Source organism: Exophiala xenobiotica (assembly GCF_000835505.1).
Source record: "Exophiala xenobiotica strain CBS 118157 unplaced genomic scaffold supercont1.1, whole genome shotgun sequence".
Classification (NCBI taxonomy): Eukaryota; Fungi; Ascomycota; class Eurotiomycetes; order Chaetothyriales; family Herpotrichiellaceae; genus Exophiala; species Exophiala xenobiotica.
The window spans coordinates 1868353-1888742 of NW_013562494.1; the positions used below are offsets into that span (position 1 = coordinate 1868353).

The window sequence follows — 20390 nt, forward strand, 5'->3', positions numbered from 1 at the left end:
TGACTCGAAGCACCTCGCGTGCGTTGGCATGTGGAGAAGAGAGGGAGATGCGACTACTCGTATCCGTACAAGTAAGAGACAACGAGGACAATAAGTTCGGATGGACGTGGGTGACCGGGGTTGTTTTTCGGATGGAAGCCGTAATTTGAACTTCTTCGAGTCACGTGGCTCCGACTTCAGGCTTCAGAGGCAGAGGCCGACACCCAGGCAGACTCATCTTCTCTTCATCATTCTAGTTCTAATAGCAACACCCCAACGACACCACTTCGAGTTCTCGACATCCTTTGTCCCGAAATAGCCAGGTTCTGCCATCTGAAAACCGTCCTCAAGGAGACTCAAAATTGCCTCTGCAGAATTGCCCGGTAGCAGCCAAGTATCTCGTCCGCAAGAGTGAAGCTGTAGCTGTAGCAGGCTTTCGTGATATGACCCATCCTTGCTGACGCAGATCGCAACGAGGATTGTACCTTCTCCCACATCTTCACACGTGTCATGGCTGCAACAACCCACCGATGGAGCGGTTGATTCAAGCAATCGACGCCGTAGCCATAGTTGAACCCTCTGTTTTCTTTCATCTCGTGCAGCGATATTTGAGCCCTCAGCTTTCTTTTATGTCGCTCATCCAAGATCAGCGAATCTAGAAACAGAGCAACCGGCGTCTCCAATCACCACCCAACCACCTCCCATGACATGGGTCGAAATGGAGATGGCCGCCATCTATCGCCTCCTGTCGGTATTGCTCTTCGAAGTTGCTCTGGTCGTCCACCGACTGGGTTGCTCGCTGTCCGAAATTGCAGACCGTAGTTCTCACAGTCCATTCTCAATCTTCACCGGCGCATCTCCATCTTCATTGCTCCCGCCTTTCACCACCGTGTCCTTCCCCTCTTGGCCAACAAGCACTTTCGTCTTCGGCCCCGGCATCTCCCCAGCGCCAGGCATAACACTACTCAGATTGCCGTCCTCGTCCACGAACTCGAACCGATACCGTGACAAGTAGTGCGGGATGGCGCTCAATTGCGGCCCATAGCGTGCGGTGTTATCGTACAGCTCGAACAGCGGGACGGCCAGCAGTTTCATGTTCTTTGGCACACTGAGCACTTTGTTCGGCGGAAGGTGAATGAAGTATAGCTTTTTCAGCTCCTTCGGCCTCGAGACATGCGCGGGAAGGAAAGGGTAGAGAAAGGTCTCGTGGTTCGGGCGCCACCTAGCACAGATACCAGCGTTAGCTTCAATGTCCTTCAGTCTCCTCTCCTCTCATGGTTCGCAATCAAAATCCAATACAGGTGTAGGTACCATTGAGCAAGACAATCGCCAATTTCCCATTCCGTGTCGCTCTCTTTGGGGTTTGTCGGCGCAAGTCGCTCGTTCAAGCGCATTTTGAAGCCCTCAATCTCGTCCGCATCATGGGGGAGGTAGTCACCCGGTCTGGTAAGCAGATTTTCTGTGTCAGCCCAGAATCTCTTTGTGCACACGCCGGGCGAGTCCGGCCTTGACAAGAAACTCACAACTTGAAGAAAGCATTCGCGATCTGCAGCATGAGAACATGCGGATGGTTGTGTTCATGGCAAACCAAGATGCCCTCGCAAGTCCGTCTCATACCATAATTCTCGTAATGTTCCTCGAGTCTTTTCAGTCTTGCTGCCACCGACGGATCTTCCTCTGGCTGCGTTTCTTTCGTGCCGAAGGTATAATTTGAGAGAGGATAGAGTCTAATCGTAGGAGGCTGGTTGGCGGTAAATGGGGGAGGGATGATCGGACTTCAAGGGTCTGTCAGTCTATCTGTGAGCTTGAAACGGGCATTGAAAGGGCATACGGATAGGACGACTTCAGCGTCGTAGTTGTCAATGTAGACATGCTGCTATTATGCCAGCACTGTCGGTGCACACGATTGTTGATCTGACATGAACGGTCGAGAGGATGTAGGAAAGACGGGTACAGTTTGCGCAATAGCTGTCGCGAATCTGCAGGCGTCGGTCATCTATGCTGAGATCTGATACTGACACAAGCAGCGAGCCACCAAAAGTCCAGATTTCCCCAGATTACCACTTCGAAAGGCGACATGCATCGGCAATAACGGAGATAGATCAATAGGGCGAGACGGCTCAGGATGCCAAATACACCAGGCACCCAGCCAGGCGTGGACAGGGTCGCTCAACATCATATATTCCACTGCACTCCAACACGCCATCTATCTCCAGTCTACATGATAAAAGATGCTAGCCGAACAACGCCGTCGCTGTGCAGTCCAAGCCTCTATCGTCTACACCAGCTATAGGCCTGATCACAGTCCGCCGAGTGTCACAACTTCGACTCGAGATCCTCAAAACTGCGGATATCCTCCACTGCAAGAGGACCCTGGGTCACTTGCAAGCCAGCTTTCCATCGATAAGCGTCCTTGATGATCACAGGTGTTGGGATCTTTGAAGCGACCTCAGCACTATCTGTCGGAGGCGTGACAGGCTTGATCTTCAGGGCCACCAAGAGTTGAGGCATTGCCTCCTTGATCTGTCCCACGATCTCGTCGCTGTTTGATGCCGGAAGGGATGTGCCAATATACTCCTTGATTGCATCTGTGGTTCCAGCATGGTCAATGGGATCAACCTTCTCAAAATGAGTCTTGAGCCTGATCTCTTCGACATCGACGCCAAGAGAACCAAGAGCTTGTCCAATAAGCCCGACGAATTGGTCCTTCTTTTCTGACGCTGACACTTCGGCCACAGGAGCTGAAGACTGTGCTTCAAGATGAACAGACACCTTGGCCCGGTTGGGCGACTCGGGGTCAATGTACCGAGCGTAGAATTGCTTTATGTCGTCCTTAGTGAGCTGTCTGATGACTGCTACATCCCGATCGACTTGGTAAAAGTTGAGGTACTCGCCGCTAATATAGGCCCAAAGGCGGTTCGTCTCAAAGTCGAGGTTCTTCAGCTTTTCGAGTCTCTTATTCACGAGACTTCGCTTGTGTCCTTCAAAATCTTCCTCGGACATTTCTTCCAGATCTTGCTTGAACTTGAGCAAGAACGCGTTGATACGCGTTTCAAGATAGTCAGGGTCTCGCTCACTTTGGATGAGCACTCTGTAACCCATCGTTACAGCAGCAGGGCGGATGCCGCTCCACACAACATAGCCTAGTTGTTCCTTCGTCCTGAGTTGGTCAAAGGCTGGTTCGTCGGTCATCTGAGCAAACAATTGCAGTCTTGATCGAAGCGGAATGTCCATGACATGGCCGACATCCAGATAGTACTCGATGGCGTGGTTGATATTCGCCGGGTCGCCTAGCGTGTGCTTGTACACGAAGTTACTTCCCTCTGGCACAATGACATTTCTTCTCAGCTGCCATTGTGACACCGGCAAAGTACGTGGTTTCAAAGTCGACTCGATTAGGTTGGCAATCTTCTTCGCATCTTCCTTGTACAGATTGCCGTGGGCAAGAACCTCAGTATGCACTTGTTGGAGAAGCTCGGGTCCGAAAGTTTTGACATCCTCGACGGTGATGTGCGGAAGCTCTGCTGCGTAGGAATCTGTCATCCACCCACGTTCATTCAGCAACCATCTTGTGTAGTCTCCAATCTGGTAGTATGGCTGCTGATAATACCAGTTCTTGTATTTACGTTCCATGCGTTCCTTGATGATCTCAAACCGGTCATCCTTGATCTCAATAGTTCGGATGGTGGACAAGATCTTTTCGAGAAAAACAGCCATCTTGTCATTATATCCATGCACGCTGATATCCACGCCGAGCTGATTCGGGATAATGGCGTAGGAAAGACCTGATATCTCGGCATCATAAGAATAGGTCGATAAAGCATCTTTGACCAGGTTGAGGAAAAGCACGCTCTTGACATAACTTGCCGGGCTGCAGTAAGTGATTGCATTTCTCAGCTTGATGTTGATGTTGGCTTTCGGCACCCAGAAGGTGTCATCCTTCTTCCACCAGAGCCGAACCATGTCATCGTTGCGTAGCAGTTTTGGCGTCTTCGCTGGCTCCTTGATATCCAACTTTTCCACGTCCAGCTTGGTCGGGATAAACTCGTTCTTGTGGGGAAGATGAAGTTCCTTGGGCGTCTCATTCTGGGGTGATGACAAAGCCTTCCGTACTCCTGATAAAACATCTGTAGGTATTTTCTCCACCTTGTACTCCGTTCCGTACCATTTCTCCTTCTGGGTCCATGTGCCGGGATACTCTTGGGACACTAGCATCAGCCGGAAGTTGTCCTCCCTGAGGTATTGCATGGCTTGCACAATGGCTTTGGCATCAAATTTTCGGAACTTGCTTGTACCACTGAGCAGCCAGCTGCGGGGCAAACCCTTTTGCATCACACTGCTTGTGGCACTCGTGAAGCGGCTAGCCGGGGATTTCTGTCGGAATCTGAAATCGACTTCGGCCATATTCTTCATTTCTTCGTGCATCCACTCGACAGGTGGATTTGCCTTCATCATGCCGATATATTGGAAGACAATGGTGACGATCTCATGGTACTTCTTGAGACCATCTGGGGTCAATCCGATGTCAATCTCGAAAAACGCGGAGCCCGGACAGACAGGATGATATCCAGCTGAAAGGGTCTGAGCTAATCCCCTGTCCTTCAAGTATGCTAGAACGCTACCAGGTCCTTCATGTCCAATCAAATGGCTGATGTACCTCGCCGGTTGCGTTTCGTACATCTCTTCTTCATCCTGCCATGGAAAGCTGATTTCGAGCGAGCGTGACTCCATGACAGGCTTTGCAAGAATCTCGGTGGACAGCTGATCCTTTGTTAACATCTCAATTCCGTCCCATCGATTTTGTCCCAGGTTTTTGTTTTTGACCTCGGAGAAAAGTTCGGCGACCCAGCCTTCCAGCTCATCCAGAGACTCGCGGCCCAACACGACAAGCTTCATCCTGTTCGCGGAATAGTGTCTTTCATAAAAGCGAATGAATTCGTCTCGTATCTTGACACCTCTTTTCTCCGGCTCATCTCTGAGTGTCTGCAAGTTCCCGGTAGAGAAATGGTGGTAGGGATGTTGAGGGTTCGACAGAGACTTTGCTAGCTGCGACAATCTCCAAGCATCGCTCTGTAGGTTCTTCTTGTTCTCCGAGTCCACTGCTCTCAATTCCCTGTCCAGAGTATTTTCTAGGAAGAGAGGCTTCACGAAAAACTGTGCAAATCGGTCTAGAGCACCATATAATGGCCCTCTCGATGTCCCATTCGTCGGCGCCTCCCTCGTCCCGTTGACCGCACCATTTGGGACATCATCGTGCGACTCGTGCGACGCGGCACATTCGAAGAAGTAGTTCGTCTGCGTAGCGGCGGTGTATGCATTGGAGTGCCCAGAGTTGGAGGAGAGGTAGGAGCTGTACTCATTCTCGATCGGATACTGCGAGGGGGTTAGTGATCCTTGAGTACCTGGCTGAATGTTGCCACCTCACCTTCTCTGTGCCCATGAATAGCAAATGCTCTACGGCATGTGCCATGCCGGGCATGTCTTCTTCATCACAGAAGTTCCCAACATTGACATTGAGACTTGCACTGGCCTTGTCCGTCTGCGCATCATGAACGAGTAATGCTTCGAGTTTGTTTGGGAGCTCGATGACACGATACGATCTATCGTCGAGATCCGGCTTCTCCAAGTTATCTGTTATGTGCCTGACTGAGCTCATGACTGTGGCAAAGGGGCGCGAGGGAGGACTTTGTTGGAAGGAGGCGGTCGACATGAGAGGTCTTGATATTGGTCGAGGGCGGAATGTCAGCGGGCTCAAGGTTCGAAGCGAAAGGAGCGACGAGTATGCAAGGCGGACGGACAATCTCATGTAGAAAGGAATTTGCGACTGGATCAGATCCAGGCCAACGGAATGCGGTGGTAGATGGTCAAGTCAACTAATCATGGTGACTTCTGCCCTTGAAGCAACCCATAACTTACCGCCTCCCGCCTGCTGTCATGGAGATAATTCTAGGCTAAGGCAGGTACCTCTGGGGTCCTCACTTTTTCTAACCGGGGTCTAGGCTGAACAGACCGCCGCGCCAGCGCAGCGCAGCCGACTAGCCCTTGAGCGGCACTGAGCGGGTGATGGCGGCCTTGAGCAGCGAGCCAAGCCAAGTGCCGCTTCCGGCAACTTGATGTCACGTGATTACGTCAGATGGCCCTTCCACCTCCGTCCAACTCGCCTTCGAATCTGGGTGGCAGCACCAACATGTTCTTTGACATTCTGTAGGTCCGTACAACATATCGACTAATGCTCGACTGCATTTGCCACATGGCAACATATTCCAGTACCAAGTATCAACCATTGACCCGCATGACTTGCTTCATCAGATGACGTCTTCCATCGCAGACTTCCAACCGGCATCAAACGTCCAACTCATTCTCGGGTGTCGCTCAAATTGTGTACCTGAACCCTTCAAGGCCTTCGATGACCATCTGACCCTTTGCGACCTTCCGGTTGCATCTGCGGAAGTGGATTGACAAGATGCCCACGATCATGATGATGAGTCCGTCGCAAGCAAGGGCCGCATATATTCCAGGCCGATAGTGAGGCGCATCTTGTGAACGGAAAATCAAAGAGCCCGCGATGCCACCGATGCCACCGAACCCTACGAGTGTTGCACTTGCAAACGCCCGCTTCCATTGCCCGCGGATGTTGTTTGCCTGGTTTCACAGAGTCAGCTAACACTTGGTGCTTCGTGGAACAAGACTTACTTGATACGCCATGGCTGCCGGGATGTTGGCGTTGACGCCGGCGGTGGTTAGGAAAACACCAAAGTACCGCACACCAGAGCTCTGGACAAAACCCTGGATTTCTTTAGTCACTACCAACTGCATAGACAAAAAGACATTACTTACCATGAGCGGCAGTCCCACAAAGCAAACGAGGCAGTTGAAGACCAGGACTGGACCTCTCATATGCCATCTGTCGCCAGCCCACGAGGTCGCGAACATCAAGATACCAGCGAAAGCATATGGAGGGGCGACTAAACATTGTGAGGCACCAATTGAGAACCCCATATTTTCATGGAGGATGATGGGCAAGAAGTACGCAATGGCATAGGCCTGAGTCGTGATGGAGAAGAAGATCAGAGCGAAGCCCCAGATCTTCAGGTCCAAGCCAGAAGCTGCCCATTTCTTCAAGTTGAATGGCTCCAATTCTGCATCACTGCGATCTTTGGCAATGCGTCGGATGATGAACTGGCATTCGCGCTCGTTCAAAAAGGCCCATGAGGTTTTGGCGGCGCGGTCCGGGAAGTCAACCAAGAAAAGGTACCCTATTATGCCAACGACGCAAGTTAGGATGCCTTCCATGATGAAAATCTGCCGAACAGTCAGCAAGCGGTCACAATGCAGACAAGAACAAAGCATAAGACTCATGCTTGAATAGCACAGCCTTCACTTGGAGGCGATCACTTACCCATCGCCATCCGCTGTAATCAGCGAGGCCGTCCTATCTGTGGTAAGTACGTGATGCAGAGATGGGAACAGTCGCAGACGAACCATTTGCATCAGCCCATAGGCGAGAATACCGGAGCAGGCAGAAGCTAAGCAGCCGATGAGGTAGAAGATCGAGTATCGCTTCTGGAGCTCATATCTCGTGTACCAAGTTGAGATGAGATAAACACAGCTTCCTTTCATCAGGTCATGGTACATATATCGGCGGTGAAACTTACCCTGGGAAGAAGCCAGCTTCGAGGACTCCTAGGATCAGTCTGAGTGGTATCATTGGACCCCATGTCTCCGGAAAACCAAATCCGATCTTAATGGGAAGTTCAGCCCCAGATTAGAAGCACCCGGTTAGAGGGACGTACCATAACTATTCCCCATGCCAAGGTGATGGAAGCTAGGAATGGCCTTGGGCCAATCTTCCTACACATCACCGTTGCTGGTGGCTGACAGAGGGTATATGTCGCAAAGAAGACCAATGCTATGGTCGACTGGAAGCAAATCAGTGGACGAGTCGTGCAGCCTACGTGGAGACTGACATAGCGGAACCCGATGAGATTAAGCTCCACCACCATGCCAGCAATGGCAGCATTGGATAAGTTGGTGCGGTCCATCAAAGAAATACAGTACATGAGACCACAGGTGACGATCAGGCGTCTGTCGATACGTCGGACGATTTTGCGCTGTTCATCTGGCGAAAACTCCGGGTCAATGTCATTGCGCCCTGAATCCACCGACTTCGAGGTCGGGGCCTGCTCAAGTTCAACAGGGTCATGCTTCTCAGTTGAAGTTGGCGTGAGAGGTCGGACGGGTACATTCGACATCTTGAGGTGTTGCGATGGGAAAGCGTGTTCAAGAACAAAAGTGAAAGATGAGGCAGACGTCGTTCCCGGTGAGGATGGTGCAGGTTCTCTTATACCCGCACTTCCGCAAGATTGTTAAGTTTGCCTTCCCCTATCTGGCAATGACCGAGCTCACTTCCACAACTGGATCGTTGGCCGCAAGCTGCAAAGGTCCTCGATCTGTGGCTCTAGACAAACCGTGGAGCATTTGCCAACATCTCGGTATTGGAATTCGTTGGAGGTGACGTGCAACAGGATGAACTGAGGGCATGGAGCCAAGATAAGACGTTGTCAGCATACAGACACGGCGAATCAGATGCCAGAAGGCGAACAAAATACCTAGGTAAGAGGATGAAGCGGAGAGAGAGGAGTGAATCCTAGTCTTGTCCTCTTGGTATACGATACGCCCAGCCTTGGCCCTTTTCACTCCAGCATTTGGCAGACCACCTCCGCCTTTTCCGATCGTCTTCGAGCGCACAACCCGCATACAACCCCACATTCTGGACCATCGAGGACATTAGGCACGACCGGCTGACTCGATCAACGAGATCTGGTGTGCGGCGTCCTGCTGGCCATATCCTAGGCCCATTACCGCATTGGGAGACAACCCCGGCTGCCACGCTTGGACAAGAGCGCCAAGTCTCGATTTCAGTGAAGCCGTGCAGTGCCCAGGCTGGGCACTATTGAGGGGAGATGGTTATTGCTTTGCTACAGTATGTCATACGGAGTATTCATCCTCCATTTCCGCTGTTACCGAGTCCAACCGTTCTTTAAGAAAGAGCAATGGGCTGACTCGCCGGTGCTGACGATACCATCCTCAAGGTCACAATCCTACAATCCTACAGTACTCCAGCCTCGTCCGATATATCTCCTTCGCCTGACATACTGACATACTGACATATCCACCCTAGAAGACAAACTTCTCACCAACTAATTTCTCACTTAGTGTCCAGACTTCGTCCATATACGCCTCCGCATCCTTATGCTCAGTTGTCTCTTTCACCTGGCAATCATCGAGATAGGCTCCTGAATGACCATCTAGGCTAGGATCCAGTGCTGCACGAAGCTGAGTCGCACATCCCTGCTGTAAGCTCTTGCGTTCTGGAAGCGTCACTCCCGGATTTTCTTTCCTAAACACTTCCATGGCTTGATTCCTCATGTCTTCTGTAATGTAGCCTTGGAGGTTGGTCAAAATACTTCCTGGATTCAAACTGAACGTCGAGATTCGCTTGGGTGCGAGCATTTTAGCCAGGCGCTTTGCATACAAAACATTGCAAGCCTTGGATACACTGTATGCCGCTATTGGATCGTAAGTCTTCCCATGATCATAGGTAAGATCTTTCAAGGCTGGCATGAGAAAGTCGGCCTTGCGCTGCGAGGCTAAGCTGCTAACGACCACGACGCGTGATCCCACCAAGCCGTCTTTGAGCAAGAGGTTTCCAAACAAGAAGTGTCCGAGGTGATTCGTCGCAAATTGGGACTCCACACCGTCCGCCGTCAACGCATAAGGACAAGCCATGACGGCGGCGTTGAGAATGACAACATCGATCTTGTCACCAGCGAGCGCAACCTTGACACTCTCAGCCGCCTCCCTCACCGATTTCAGGTTTGCAAGGTCAAGTTGGACGAAGCTGACTTTGACATTTGGATGAGTGCTGCTGAGATCGTCGATGAGAGGTTGAATCTTCGAAAGGGTTCGTCCAGCCAGTATCAGGTGCTTCGGGTCTGCAGTGGCAAGACTCTTTGCACTCTCGGCGCCTATGCCGCCTGGGGTTGGACCAGTGATCAAGACTATTTCGATAAGCAGGTATTGCAGCAAGGAGGTAATGCGTACATGTCTTTCCGGCGACCCTGTCCTTGAACAAGTCGACAATTTCTTTGCCGGTAGAGCCCCAGCCGAATTCCATGTTGAGCAGACCGGAGACTTTGTGGTAGGGAAAGATGGCTGTTCTCGGGTGTCGAAGTTGTCTGTCTTCACTTCACTGTCAATTGTCGAGCGTTTCATGGTCTTCTTAAATACCCTCACCAAACAACGATCCTGTCATTATATCTGCAGTCACATAATCTGGACGGGGTTGTCATGCTTCCTAAGATTCAGGCCAAGTGCTTTCAAAATCGCCTCGTGTGCAGCTGAAGCCTGCACTTTCGGCTCCATACCTTGTACCATAACTGGTTGTCCGTACTGGAGTCATTAATGCCTTATGTGCAAAGCGTGACAAGGCCATTAGCTCCGGTGGAAATTGTCAGCAAGCCGCATGAAGTGGTAGCGTGTGTCTGTCTCATGTTGGCGAGAAAATGACAAAGTCTTTTCGCAAGCATACTCTTGAACGTCACGAAACCTCGCGCTTTCGTCGCCATGCAGGGCCCCGTTATTCAAGGCGAGGTGCGGCTTATGTCCGCTGTATTGCATGACCCAAAATCGGGATGTCACCAATGCAGGTACAGAAACTCAAGTGGGCTCACTAGGCATCAGAAAGCACAACCCGGTGTTAATATTCAAAAGTCCGTGTTGCTGATCACGCCTCTTTCATATCCAAGCCACAGGAAGAGGTGTTGTCTCGGATGTAGTAAAACGACCGCACTGCAGACACTGAAGGGTCCTTCGCAATTAAGGCACCTAGGGATCATGGCCTTCTCTATAATAGATCAAGGAAGTCACAGGAGTGGCCTTTTCTGGTGCATCAGGATGTCACGGGATTGCAGGGGTAACCACGTGATTTTGAACAAATGAGGCAAGAGTGCCGATAATTCCAAATTGCTTGGCACTCGGTCATCAACATTGCCTTGAAACTTGGAAGTCCTTTGTATTGCAATTCATCTATCTCATGACACCTTCTGTTTTTCAGTCCGTGATACTACAGTGTGGCCATTCCCTTGCCCTTCTCTGCAGCTGTGTGTGTAGCAGGCGATCCGACACCATTCGAATGCGAATGTTGTTTGATGATAGTCATCATGGCTAAGAGTGGCCCGTCCTTTGCCCTTCTCTGCGGCTGTGTGTGGCTGTTCTTCGAGACAATCGTGAGCAGAGACACCATACTCGTCCTGTCCGCTCCAGAGGCCATGGGAGGTATCTCTGCCCACATGGGAGTAGGCGGATGGAATGGTTGAAAGACTTACGCACCAAGAAGTCTTTCAAACCATTCCATCCGCCTACTCCTATGTGGACAAGCAGATGGCACACTGGTCTGCGCCAGTGCACCACCTGCCTCCGAAGGAGACACGGCCCGAGCAGAAGAACCTACATTGTCGTGGGTTCAGCGAAATTCTCGCGCATACAATCCTAGGAAGGTACTCCTTCTGTGTATAGACACAAGTCCACAATCAGACCATCGCGCTCTCCAGCCGATATTTCAAGTCTTTACGCCCATGTATGTCGCTCTTTTCTTCGGGGAGTTCAAAGAACGGAAGGCCGAGCTCGGTATAGGTATCTAAGGTAATCGGAGTGTCTGAGGCCGGGGTGCCTGTGATAGCTTCGAATGTGGACGAGTTAAGGATCTGCACGTTGAAAACGACCGTTGCAGCGGCCTTCCACGCGGCAGCAGGGTAAGGATCGCGGAAGATGGCCTGCTCAATCAATCCTCCTACAGCAATGCCCATCTCTCGACAAGGAGGTGGGCCACTACCCCCTCCTCTCATCCCCAATACTTATGTGTTGCTTTGACGGCTAACAGCACCACCGCAAGCGGAGGCGCTGCTGGTGTCTTCAGGCTCGCAGGCCGATTGCCATGGCGGCGCGAGTCTCCAACTTGGTGTCTGTGGGCAGGAAAGCATGCTCTTGGTTGATGGCCGCGGCTGAAGCGGCTGTGCTTGGGCAGACCTGTGGAAAGGAGTGCCGTGGCAACCTCGTTGTAATCCGCAGGGACAGCCTGTTTCATGGCGCCAGTCTCAATTTCAGCTCGCAGGTTGATTGCTATGGCAGCCTGTCTGCCAGTATGTGTTGCTTTGACGGCTAACAGCACCACTGCAAGCGGAGTCGCGGCTGGTGTCTTCAGACTCTTGTTTGATGGTCGCGGCTGAAGCGGCTGTGTTTGGGTATTGACATTGTTCTTATTCTCATCTTCGCACTTCAAAAGTTCGCCGCCATGGATTTGTTCAAATCTTCTCAAGAGTTCAGTGTCGGACAATTCGGACTCGGTGTCGGCCTCATGAGGCTATGAAAGAGTTTGATACGTCGCGTATGATGTCGTGCACCGTTTACAGCGATATCACCGCGCGGTCCGGAGTGGAACAATGTTCCAGCAGCTAACCGAGAAGCTTGGCCATGTTGGCGACATGTGTGTCAACCGCAAAGACAGGCACACACATGCCAGTCTCATCGTTTGCTGAACTTCAGTGGCCACCTCGTTCGTGCAGGCTTGTGCGATGAGACTGGCATGTGTGTCGACCGTTAGTCGGTTGCCACCATGGAAAGGATGGCCAAGCTTCTCGGTTATTTCTCCTCCAAATCTTATGCCAGTCAATCCATCAGCAGCCGCTGATATGCTGGGATTCCGGTGACGTTGACCAGTATGACATGGCTGAGGTTGGGACAGTTGTTGATATATATTTTGGTCTTTGCCATCTCCAATGTATGGAAATAAACTAATCCCGGTCTGCATCGAAGCCGCAGGCGCAGTTTGATGATCTGCGCGTCGCTTGGCTGGCGGAAGGATTATCTGCAAAGGAGAGGTATTGGTTCGCGTTGACAGCCGCCCGCCACAAGGCTGACGATCGCGTATGGCTTGCAGGTTGTTACGTGGTTTGGACCACGCGACATTGAGCCTGCACATCACTGCTGCTGCGAGAAGCTGTTTCAAGCTCTTGAAGTGGTCGAAGGTTATGACACTTGATGAGTCTCGCCATCCCTGCAACAGGTAGAAACGCTTCAAATCGCATTCATTGCACCGCATACAGGCTTTTTTCAGCAGCTCTCAGCAATGCGAACGGCCATCTTCAGATGCACCCAGCCAAGTGAGATCGCATGTTGATGGGTGGGTTTGTCACTGCCACATGTGACAGGCTCTGTGTTCTCGCATTTTCCTTGCGAAACATAATGATCTGCTTGTCTCTCTTTTGTTGTGTCAAATCTGCATGGATTTCTGGAGGGTGTTTGCCTGTGGCAGGGTTCTGATATCTCTTTTGCCACAGTGGCAGGAGGCTCTTTGGATGCTAAAGATCTGCTGCGTCAGCCTCTGCGAAGGACTCGAAGGAAGGTGAAAATACTTACCAGGCTGAGATGTGATCATCCTTTTGAGGCAGATTGTGAGATTGCTTCCTCGAGTCGGCCTCCAGGTGTGGGATGACAGGATCTAGAAGTCTTTCGCTGCTGAAAATGTCGCACAATGAAAACACTACGATGAAAGAAGGAGTCAGCTCATAAAGGTCAAGGGTGGCAGGGATGAGGTTTGTGACTCAGTTCATTGTCCTTGGACTCACTTACTGCAGTAGTCGCTCAGAGAGACTGTTCCTGAGGCTATTTTGACAAATGCTTCAGAGCTAATCAGGCAGAGACAACGCTTGATACTAGCGGCCCTTTCGGGACCAGCTGTTGTTGTTCTTGTTGGTTTTGTTTGTTGTTGAACCTCAAGTTGTCAGTGGTAAGTGAGAAGGAAGAGATTTAGACGAGGAGAAAGTCTTTGACCATGAGTTGTTGACACCAGCTGCGCCTTGTGTCCTCTTGTGCGGCTTGGAAGCGGCTTGACTGGCACTGCGGCTGCCGAGACGACTCAGGAACGCCCTGCTATTGCTTTAGGTATCTCACTCCTTGTCGGAAATGCCGCACTTTTGGCAGCTTCTTCAAGCGATATTATCTAAGAATAGCTAATGGATGCATCAACTGAACCAAACGTCGGAAGAAGGCCCAGTCGAACAAGCTTGACAATCTCAAGCTTTGTGGAACAGCTGTCAATCACCACGGGCAGTGGAAGGGGCGTTGCGAAGGCTGGCATACTCGCCACCACAGTACTCGGATGATTGGCTGTAAGTGGGCGATATCAAACGTGCATGAAGCACGGCAGCATGTGAGTTTGGTTCGGGCTGCCTCTTGCTGGGTGCGCCTCAAGGCCCGTACTACCATCCTCTTCAAGCGATGTTTTTCCACGATCGGTCACAGAATGCATTTGCGGCTCCTTTCCACTGCTCTTTGATCCTTTGCACGGCTGCTGCGTTTATCTCTTACATTCGCGGACGCAAGATGTCTGTAGCTACTTGCTTCTTTCCTAGTGGATTCGTATCCCCAGCGGATGTACCATGTGAACCCGAAGACACTTATTCATTCTGTTGCTTCACCAAGCAAGCCTGTCTCTCCAACAAGCTTTGCTTGACTGGTGTTGTTGATGGCGTCAATCAGTACGCTCGAGGAACATGTACCGACCACAGCTGGGAGTCCGGCGCCTGTCCAGATTTTTGTCTCGATCGTGAGTTCACCATCTCGTGTTGTCACCAAAGTTCCAACGCTTACCTCTGTGGTTACCTAGAACAAAATTTGGGCAATGCAGTCTTTAGTTGCAATGAAACCGGCACAGACACGTACTGCTGCGATCCCGGGTGCTCATGCGCGCCTGATAGTGGTGACGAGGTTTTGAGCTTCTCAGGCACACCGTATACGCTCACAGCCATCGATATTCCCACGACCTATCCCAACCCAAGCGCAACTAGTACTAGTACGTCTAGTTTGGTCGTGACCACGAGTTCCAGCTCACAAACTTCTACGGCAACGTCGAGCCCGGCCTCCTCTCCAACCGCTTCGTCGGCATCAAGCAGTGTATCCTCAAGCACCAGAGGCAGCTCGAACAGCACCGCGGTCGGTGCCGGTGTTGGAGTGGGATTTGGTGTTGCAGTGCTTCTTGTTGGTGCAGCCGGTCTCTTCCTCTACTATCGACGCAAGAGGAATGCTCACCAGCCATATCCCATGGGACAAGATCAACATTCCAGTTCAGTAGCAAAACAACCCGATCATACTGGGCTATCAGGCGCTGCCAACCATCACAGTGAGCTGGAGCTGACGTCTAAAAGAACTCCACAGGAACTACCGGTACAATAAACTGAAAGCTCCTTTGGGACTTGTTGTCTCAGGAGCAAGATGGAGAGATGTGTTGGAATGGCAGAAAATGACATTGGCAGATGGACAGAGTCCCAACAGTTATTTGTATCATATATATGGGTTGTCTCCCGGGCTCTCACGGACTGAAGGATGTTCCCTCAATTCTTGAAGCTGCAAACTGGCTGGAAGCCGTGGGTGGAGTTTCTAGCGAGCAGTATTCCAGCCTGCGGTATCAGGTTCGATAAGAAGGAGTGGAAGGCTCAAAATCTAGATCGCCATGCTGGGCACGGCTGAACAACCATTCGATCAACGCACAATTGAGGAGAAAGGCGACACCAGGCGCGGAATTGTGAGTGGCCCACAGACTGGGACTGCATCTGTGCTTGTGCCCTTGTTCGATGATTACGCGGACATGAAAATGTAAGGCCCCCAAGCAGGTGACATAACCACTTTCACCAGGCTGGATGGCAAATATGGGTTCTTAATGTATCCTGGGCAGGGCTGGCTTGAACCTGCTTCGCCTCCCTGGACTTCCATCGCAAACTTGATGATGGGCTTCGGTCGAGTTTCGACTGCACGCACTGGGTTTAGATCTGCATCTTCTCCACGTACGCATTGTTCTATATTCAGCCCTGCGACAGTGCAAGCGATCCAGTCTTTGGCCCCTAAATGTCCACACCTGCTAATCTCATCATAACATTGCTAGCTAAGGTGAAACATGCTACCAAGGTACAGTGTACTATGTACAATGATGCGACTTATCGACAAGTCATATATGGAGGTAAACGGTACGCTCTCTCTTCTATCCCAGGCACTACGTCGTCCGAGTGTCCTTTCTCAAGTGCTGGTCTACATTCATTACGCCATTCCTCCCTAGACTGCACTTCCAAGGTTCCTGCATCATGAAATCAATCTTCCAGCTTCTGTCAACAGTCAGTCTCTTGAAGGTTGGAGTAATCGAAGCAGACAGCAACAATACTAGTACCTGGCCGGACCCAGAGCCTTGCAGTGGGAATTGTTCTGCCATTCACGATCCCTCCGTGGTCCGACGTGCAGATGGGACTTGGTTTCGGTTCTCAACAAATGGCAATATTGCCATAGCCTCGGCTCCCAACTTGACTGGGCCGTGGGAGTATCAGGGCGCCATGTTGCCCAACGGCAGTGAGATCCAGGTCATTGAGAACCAGGAGATCTGGGTATGTCAAGGACTGATCCGATCACAATCAATTCCCCATCTGTACCTAACGGACTATTCTACAGGCACCTGACGTGTTCCTCGTCGACGACACATATTATGCATACTACGCAGTCTCACTCGTCGGCCTGCAAACTTCGGACATTGGCCTCGCTACATCCGACACTCTCGAAGCAGGAACCTGGACAGACCAGGGCAGTCTAGGCTTGCCCAAGAGCAACTCGTACAACTTGATCGACCCGAACCTGTTCCGCGAGTCGTCGACCGCACCCTTCTTCATGTCTTTCGGTTCCGCGTGGAATGGCATCTACCAAACTCAACTGTCGTCTCCACCAGATTCTGAATCCGACTCCAATGGCACCAGCCCGAATAACATCGCCTACAACTCCACCCATCCGGTCAATGGATCTGGTCCGGCCATCGTCGAGGGTAGTTTCCAGTTTTGGTGGCTTCAGGGGGGAACCAAGTACTACTATCTCTTCTTCTCGAGTGGCGCGTGCTGCAACCTACCGGGCAATCTCGCCGCGCCTGGCGACGAGTATAAAATCATGGTGTGTCGTGCGACTAGTCCAACTGGCCCCTTCAGTGACCAGGCCGGCAAGAGCTGTCTCGATGGCAATGGAGGCACGCTGGTGCTGGGGAGCCATGGCGAGAACGTGTATGCTCCCGGTGGACAAGGTGTGATTTTCGACGAAGATGCTGGCAGGATCGCCCTTTACTATCATTACGGTGCGTATTTCCTACTTGCTTGCTTTTTCTTTGTTCGTGAAGGTTGTCTTATCAGAGGCCGTGCTGACGGAGCTCTTTCTTCAGTCAATCCGCAGATAGGATACGCGTTCAACGACTTCCAGTTCGGTTTCAACTATTTGGACTTGAGCAGTGGCTGGCCTGTTGTCGTTAGCTGACGAGAACGAGCGGCGTGTATGGGACGGGGAATGACTCACCACCTACCTCGAATCAGCCTTTGAAATGCGGACAATTTTTGAACAGACTCGAGTTCTACACGATACGGGCCCATGGGGCTCAACGACAGACGAGCGGAGATCCCATGGCCGTGGCGCCCGGCTTCTGGATGCTCGGAAGAACCGCCGTCGGTGGTCGCCTCTCGGAGACGGTGTACCGCAAGTCGCTGAAGCCCACTGTCCTCAGCTGGGGATGCCCTTGAACCAGATCAAGAGTCATGCTCATTCGCTTGAGCGACTACTGAAACTAGCAACTCGAATCCGGGGCCATCTTTCTCACCGCGGACCGGTTCTCTCTGATCAAACATTCCTGTGGAATCTGGACGCTGCCGTGCATCACCTGCCTCGGGTCTCCCCCAAGAGAAGATATGATGACTTGTTGTACGGAGTACGAAGCATAGGGTATATCTATGTGAAACGCCGAGCAGCAGGAGAACTTGTCAGCGAGGGCGCATGCTGAGCCATAACGCCCATTGTTCGGAGTAGCGGCAATGACATGGCATGTCCTTACTCAAAGTAAGGGGGCCATATTAGTGACTTGCGAATATAGGGGAGTACTAATGAGCAAAGAGAAGAGGAAGTGGTGATAGACCATGTTGTTTTGCACAATTACATTCTATATCTCAGCTTACTAGTAGCTCAGCCCAGCCCAGTATCAATATCAGCCATCAGCCATCAGCCATCAGCATCAGCATTAGTAGTAGTATATCCAGATCACATATGTTCCGTCACATGATATCAAGACATCCTCCCATTCCTCTGACCGTCGTCCCATATCCGTCCCATTGAAGTGAAGGGTTGATTAGTATTAAAAAAATAAGTGTCGAATAAATCTTTGTCCCGTTGCCCGTAGTGCATTGCATTTGCATTTGCATTGATTTTGTCTTGTCTTCTTGTCGTACAAATGGAAAAAAAAGCAACATTTCTGATAAACATGAGGAAGGTCCAGGTTAGAGTTAGACCAAAGCAGCGAACGCCACGAGGGCACCGATCATCAAGCCGGAGCCAGAGCCGAGTTTGGTCGCGGCGCCGGTGAACGTCGCAGCCGGCGCGGCGGGTATGCTGGAGCTCGCTGTGCCGGAGGAAGAGGTCGATGGAAGGGCGCCGAATGTCCATGTTCCGCTTGCCGTGGTGCTGGAGGATGTGATGGTGGTGACGAGGCTGGCTTTGGAGGTGCTCGTCGTTGTGCAGGATGTGGTGGAGGTGGAGTTGGGGAAGGGCGTGGAGGATGTTGTTGTTGAAGAGGAGAATGTGGTTGTTGTCCAGTCAGCCCATGGCGAGGAAGGTGTTGTGGTCGTGGTGGAGCTTGTCGAGGAGCTCGTGGTTGTGGTCGTGGTGGAAGTCCAATCCGCCCATGTTGATGGAATTGTAGTCGTTGTTGTGGTGCTGGGAGTAGTCGTGGTAGACGTCCAGTCTGCCCATGGTGATGGAGTTGTGGTTGTGGTTGTGGTCGTAGTTGTAGTTGTAGTGGTAGTGCAGGGAGTAGTCGTGCTCGACGTTGTTGGGCTGGAGGTCCAGTCCGACCATGTCTCGGGCGTTGTCGTGGTGGTGGTGGCGGTGGTGGTGGGTGCTACGGGGGTTAGAGTGGTCGTTGTCGTCGAGCTCGAGGTCGAGGTCCAATCCGCCCATGCGGTTGGGGTGGTGGTGGTAGTAGTGGTAGTGGTCGTCGTAGTAGTGCTTGTGGTCGTTGTAGATGTTGTCGTCGTCCAGTCGGACCACGCCTCTGTCGTGGCAGGAGCTACAGGAACCACGGGGATGGGAGAGCTCGACGTCCAGTCAGCCCAGGTGGAGGGTGTCGTGGTTGTCGTGGTGGTTGTAGTGCTCGTTGTGGTCGTGGTTGTACTCGTCGTGTTCCAATCTGCCCAGACTGTAGGGGCGGTGGTGGTGGGAGAGGGAGAAGGAGTTGTCGTGGTAGACGAAGTCGTCGTCATCCAGTCACTCCAAATCTCAGTGGTTGTCGTGATGGCTGGAGTTGTCGTCGTGGTAGTGGTAGTGCTGGTCGTGTTCCAATCTGCCCAGGCTGCAGGGCTGGTAGAAAGAGTGGTGGTTGTGGTGGTAGGTGTGGTAGTAGTGGTAGTAGTCGTGGTCGCATTCCAATCGCCCCAGACTGCACTCGAGGAAGTGGTTGTAGTGGTTGTAGAGGAGGTTGTAGTGGTAGTAGTCGTGGAACTAGTGGTCCAGTCACTCCAGCCTTGACTGCTGTTGGAGGGCACTGTGAAATTCGCCAAAGGGGGGAATGCAGATGAAGCAGTGGAATTACCTGCATGTTGGCAATATGCGGCTAGGATTGTAACTGCAGAAGACACGGTCTCTGAGGGACATTGTGTGATGCAGGCACTGATAGTTGCATTGAAGCTGGAGGTGCAGACATTGGTGGAATTGGGATATGAAGAGCCTAGGCAGCTGAAGAGACAGTCAACCGTGGGATTGGTGCCGGCTTGAGGTCTGGGGAGGGCAGTTGATACAGGCAGAGAAGAGAGAGCAGCTGCCGCTATCAGGGCGTTACTAGTACGGAAATGCATAATGAACGGATACAAAAGTACAATGTAGATTGTCAAGGAATGAGAATGGCACTGTACACTGCGAGGCTTGTGCAAGTATCAATGCTGGTCACCGTGCGTTGTATGGAGTGGAAGAGGAGGAGATTGCACAGACCGTAATGCGACCATGAATATATACCATTCCACGGGGCAATTGTTGCTGGAATCGAACACTTTTCCAGCCATCTCTGTGCAGCTGAATACGCCACGAGGTAGCGATGAGTTACTGCATTAATTTGTCTGATTGGATAACCAAACAAAAGACAATAGGCGATGTGGAAATCTTGGTGGTAGAAATGGAAAAAAGATGATGGCGAGGATTGAGTGGCGTCCAAGGTCGAAAGCACCAAGACCGACCTGTGGTTGGATCCGGTATAGTGATTGGCTGGGTGGTGTTTACATAGCCACAAATGGCTTAGTGCG

The 20390-nt window shown here is 51.6% G+C and overlaps 7 protein-coding genes across 7 annotated transcripts; 1 reads left to right on the forward strand and 6 right to left on the reverse strand.

Annotated features, from left to right (window-relative positions):
- Nucleotides 1-112: 112 nt before the first annotated feature.
- PV05_00724 (uncharacterized protein) lies at nt 113-1992 on the reverse strand. The gene is made up of 4 exons (XM_013465642.1): nt 1811-1992; nt 1503-1754; nt 1291-1422; nt 113-1201 (listed from the first exon to the last, which is right to left on the reverse strand). Exons 1-4 carry the CDS (start codon nt 1849-1851, stop codon nt 805-807), a joined length of 822 nt encoding a protein of 273 aa, XP_013321096.1. The 5' UTR covers nt 1852-1992; the 3' UTR covers nt 113-804.
- A 142-nt stretch (nt 1993-2134) lies between these two features.
- PV05_00725 (uncharacterized protein) lies at nt 2135-5911 on the reverse strand. Its single transcript, XM_013465643.1, has 2 exons — nt 5405-5911; nt 2135-5352 (listed from the first exon to the last, which is right to left on the reverse strand). Exons 1-2 carry the CDS (start codon nt 5783-5785, stop codon nt 2296-2298), a joined length of 3438 nt encoding a protein of 1145 aa, XP_013321097.1. The 5' UTR covers nt 5786-5911; the 3' UTR covers nt 2135-2295.
- A 440-nt stretch (nt 5912-6351) lies between these two features.
- On the reverse strand, nt 6352-8231 carry PV05_00726 (uncharacterized protein; the record flags this gene model as incomplete). Its single annotated transcript, XM_013465644.1, has 8 exons — nt 6352-6621; nt 6673-6765; nt 6817-7281; nt 7379-7411; nt 7462-7588; nt 7635-7720; nt 7773-7898; nt 7947-8231. 8 exons carry the CDS (start codon nt 8229-8231, stop codon nt 6352-6354), a joined length of 1485 nt encoding a protein of 494 aa, XP_013321098.1.
- Nucleotides 8232-8985: 754 nt separating this feature from the next.
- On the reverse strand, nt 8986-10156 carry PV05_00727 (uncharacterized protein; the record flags this gene model as incomplete). Its single annotated transcript, XM_013465645.1, has 2 exons — nt 8986-10040; nt 10084-10156. The coding sequence occupies 2 exons, from the start codon at nt 10154-10156 to the stop codon at nt 9157-9159; spliced, it is 957 nt and encodes a 318-aa protein (XP_013321099.1). The 3' UTR covers nt 8986-9156.
- A 1414-nt stretch (nt 10157-11570) lies between these two features.
- PV05_00728 (uncharacterized protein) lies at nt 11571-11885 on the reverse strand (the record flags this gene model as incomplete). The annotated part of the gene is made up of 1 exon (XM_013465646.1): nt 11571-11885. One exon carries the CDS (start codon nt 11883-11885, stop codon nt 11571-11573), a length of 315 nt encoding a protein of 104 aa, XP_013321100.1.
- A 4166-nt stretch (nt 11886-16051) lies between these two features.
- PV05_00729 (uncharacterized protein) lies at nt 16052-17473 on the forward strand. Its single transcript, XM_013465647.1, has 3 exons — nt 16052-16466; nt 16531-17194; nt 17279-17473. The coding sequence occupies exons 1-3, from the start codon at nt 16173-16175 to the stop codon at nt 17368-17370; spliced, it is 1050 nt and encodes a 349-aa protein (XP_013321101.1). The 5' UTR covers nt 16052-16172; the 3' UTR covers nt 17371-17473.
- A 537-nt stretch (nt 17474-18010) lies between these two features.
- PV05_00730 (uncharacterized protein) lies at nt 18011-20047 on the reverse strand. The gene has a single exon (XM_013465648.1). It carries the CDS (start codon nt 19947-19949, stop codon nt 18384-18386), a length of 1566 nt encoding a protein of 521 aa, XP_013321102.1. The 5' UTR covers nt 19950-20047; the 3' UTR covers nt 18011-18383.
- Nucleotides 20048-20390: the final 343 nt, after the last annotated feature.

Coding starts and splice junctions, on each gene's coding strand:
- PV05_00724 (XM_013465642.1), bottom strand. CDS start 1,851: ATGTCTACATTGACAACTACGACGCTGAAGTCGTCCTATCC. Junction 1,755..1,810: donor ACGCTGAAGTCGTCCTATCC/GTATGCCCTTTC, acceptor AGACCCTTGAAG/TCCGATCATCCCTCCCCCAT. Junction 1,202..1,290: donor GGCGATTGTCTTGCTCAATG/GTACCTACACCT, acceptor TATCTGTGCTAG/GTGGCGCCCGAACCACGAGA.
- PV05_00725 (XM_013465643.1), bottom strand. CDS start 5,785: ATGAGATTGTCCGTCCGCCTTGCATACTCGTCGCTCCTTTCGCTTCGA. Junction 5,353..5,404: donor TATTCATGGGCACAGAGAAG/GTGAGGTGGCAA, acceptor ACCCCCTCGCAG/TATCCGATCGAGAATGAGTA.
- PV05_00729 (XM_013465647.1), top strand. CDS start 16,173: ATGAAATCAATCTTCCAGCTTCTGTCAACAGTCAGTCTCTTGAAGGTT. Junction 16,467..16,530: donor TTGAGAACCAGGAGATCTGG/GTATGTCAAGGA, acceptor ACTATTCTACAG/GCACCTGACGTGTTCCTCGT. Junction 17,195..17,278: donor CGCCCTTTACTATCATTACG/GTGCGTATTTCC, acceptor CTCTTTCTTCAG/TCAATCCGCAGATAGGATAC.
- PV05_00730 (XM_013465648.1), bottom strand. CDS start 19,949: ATGCATTTCCGTACTAGTAACGCCCTGATAGCGGCAGCTGCTCTCTCT.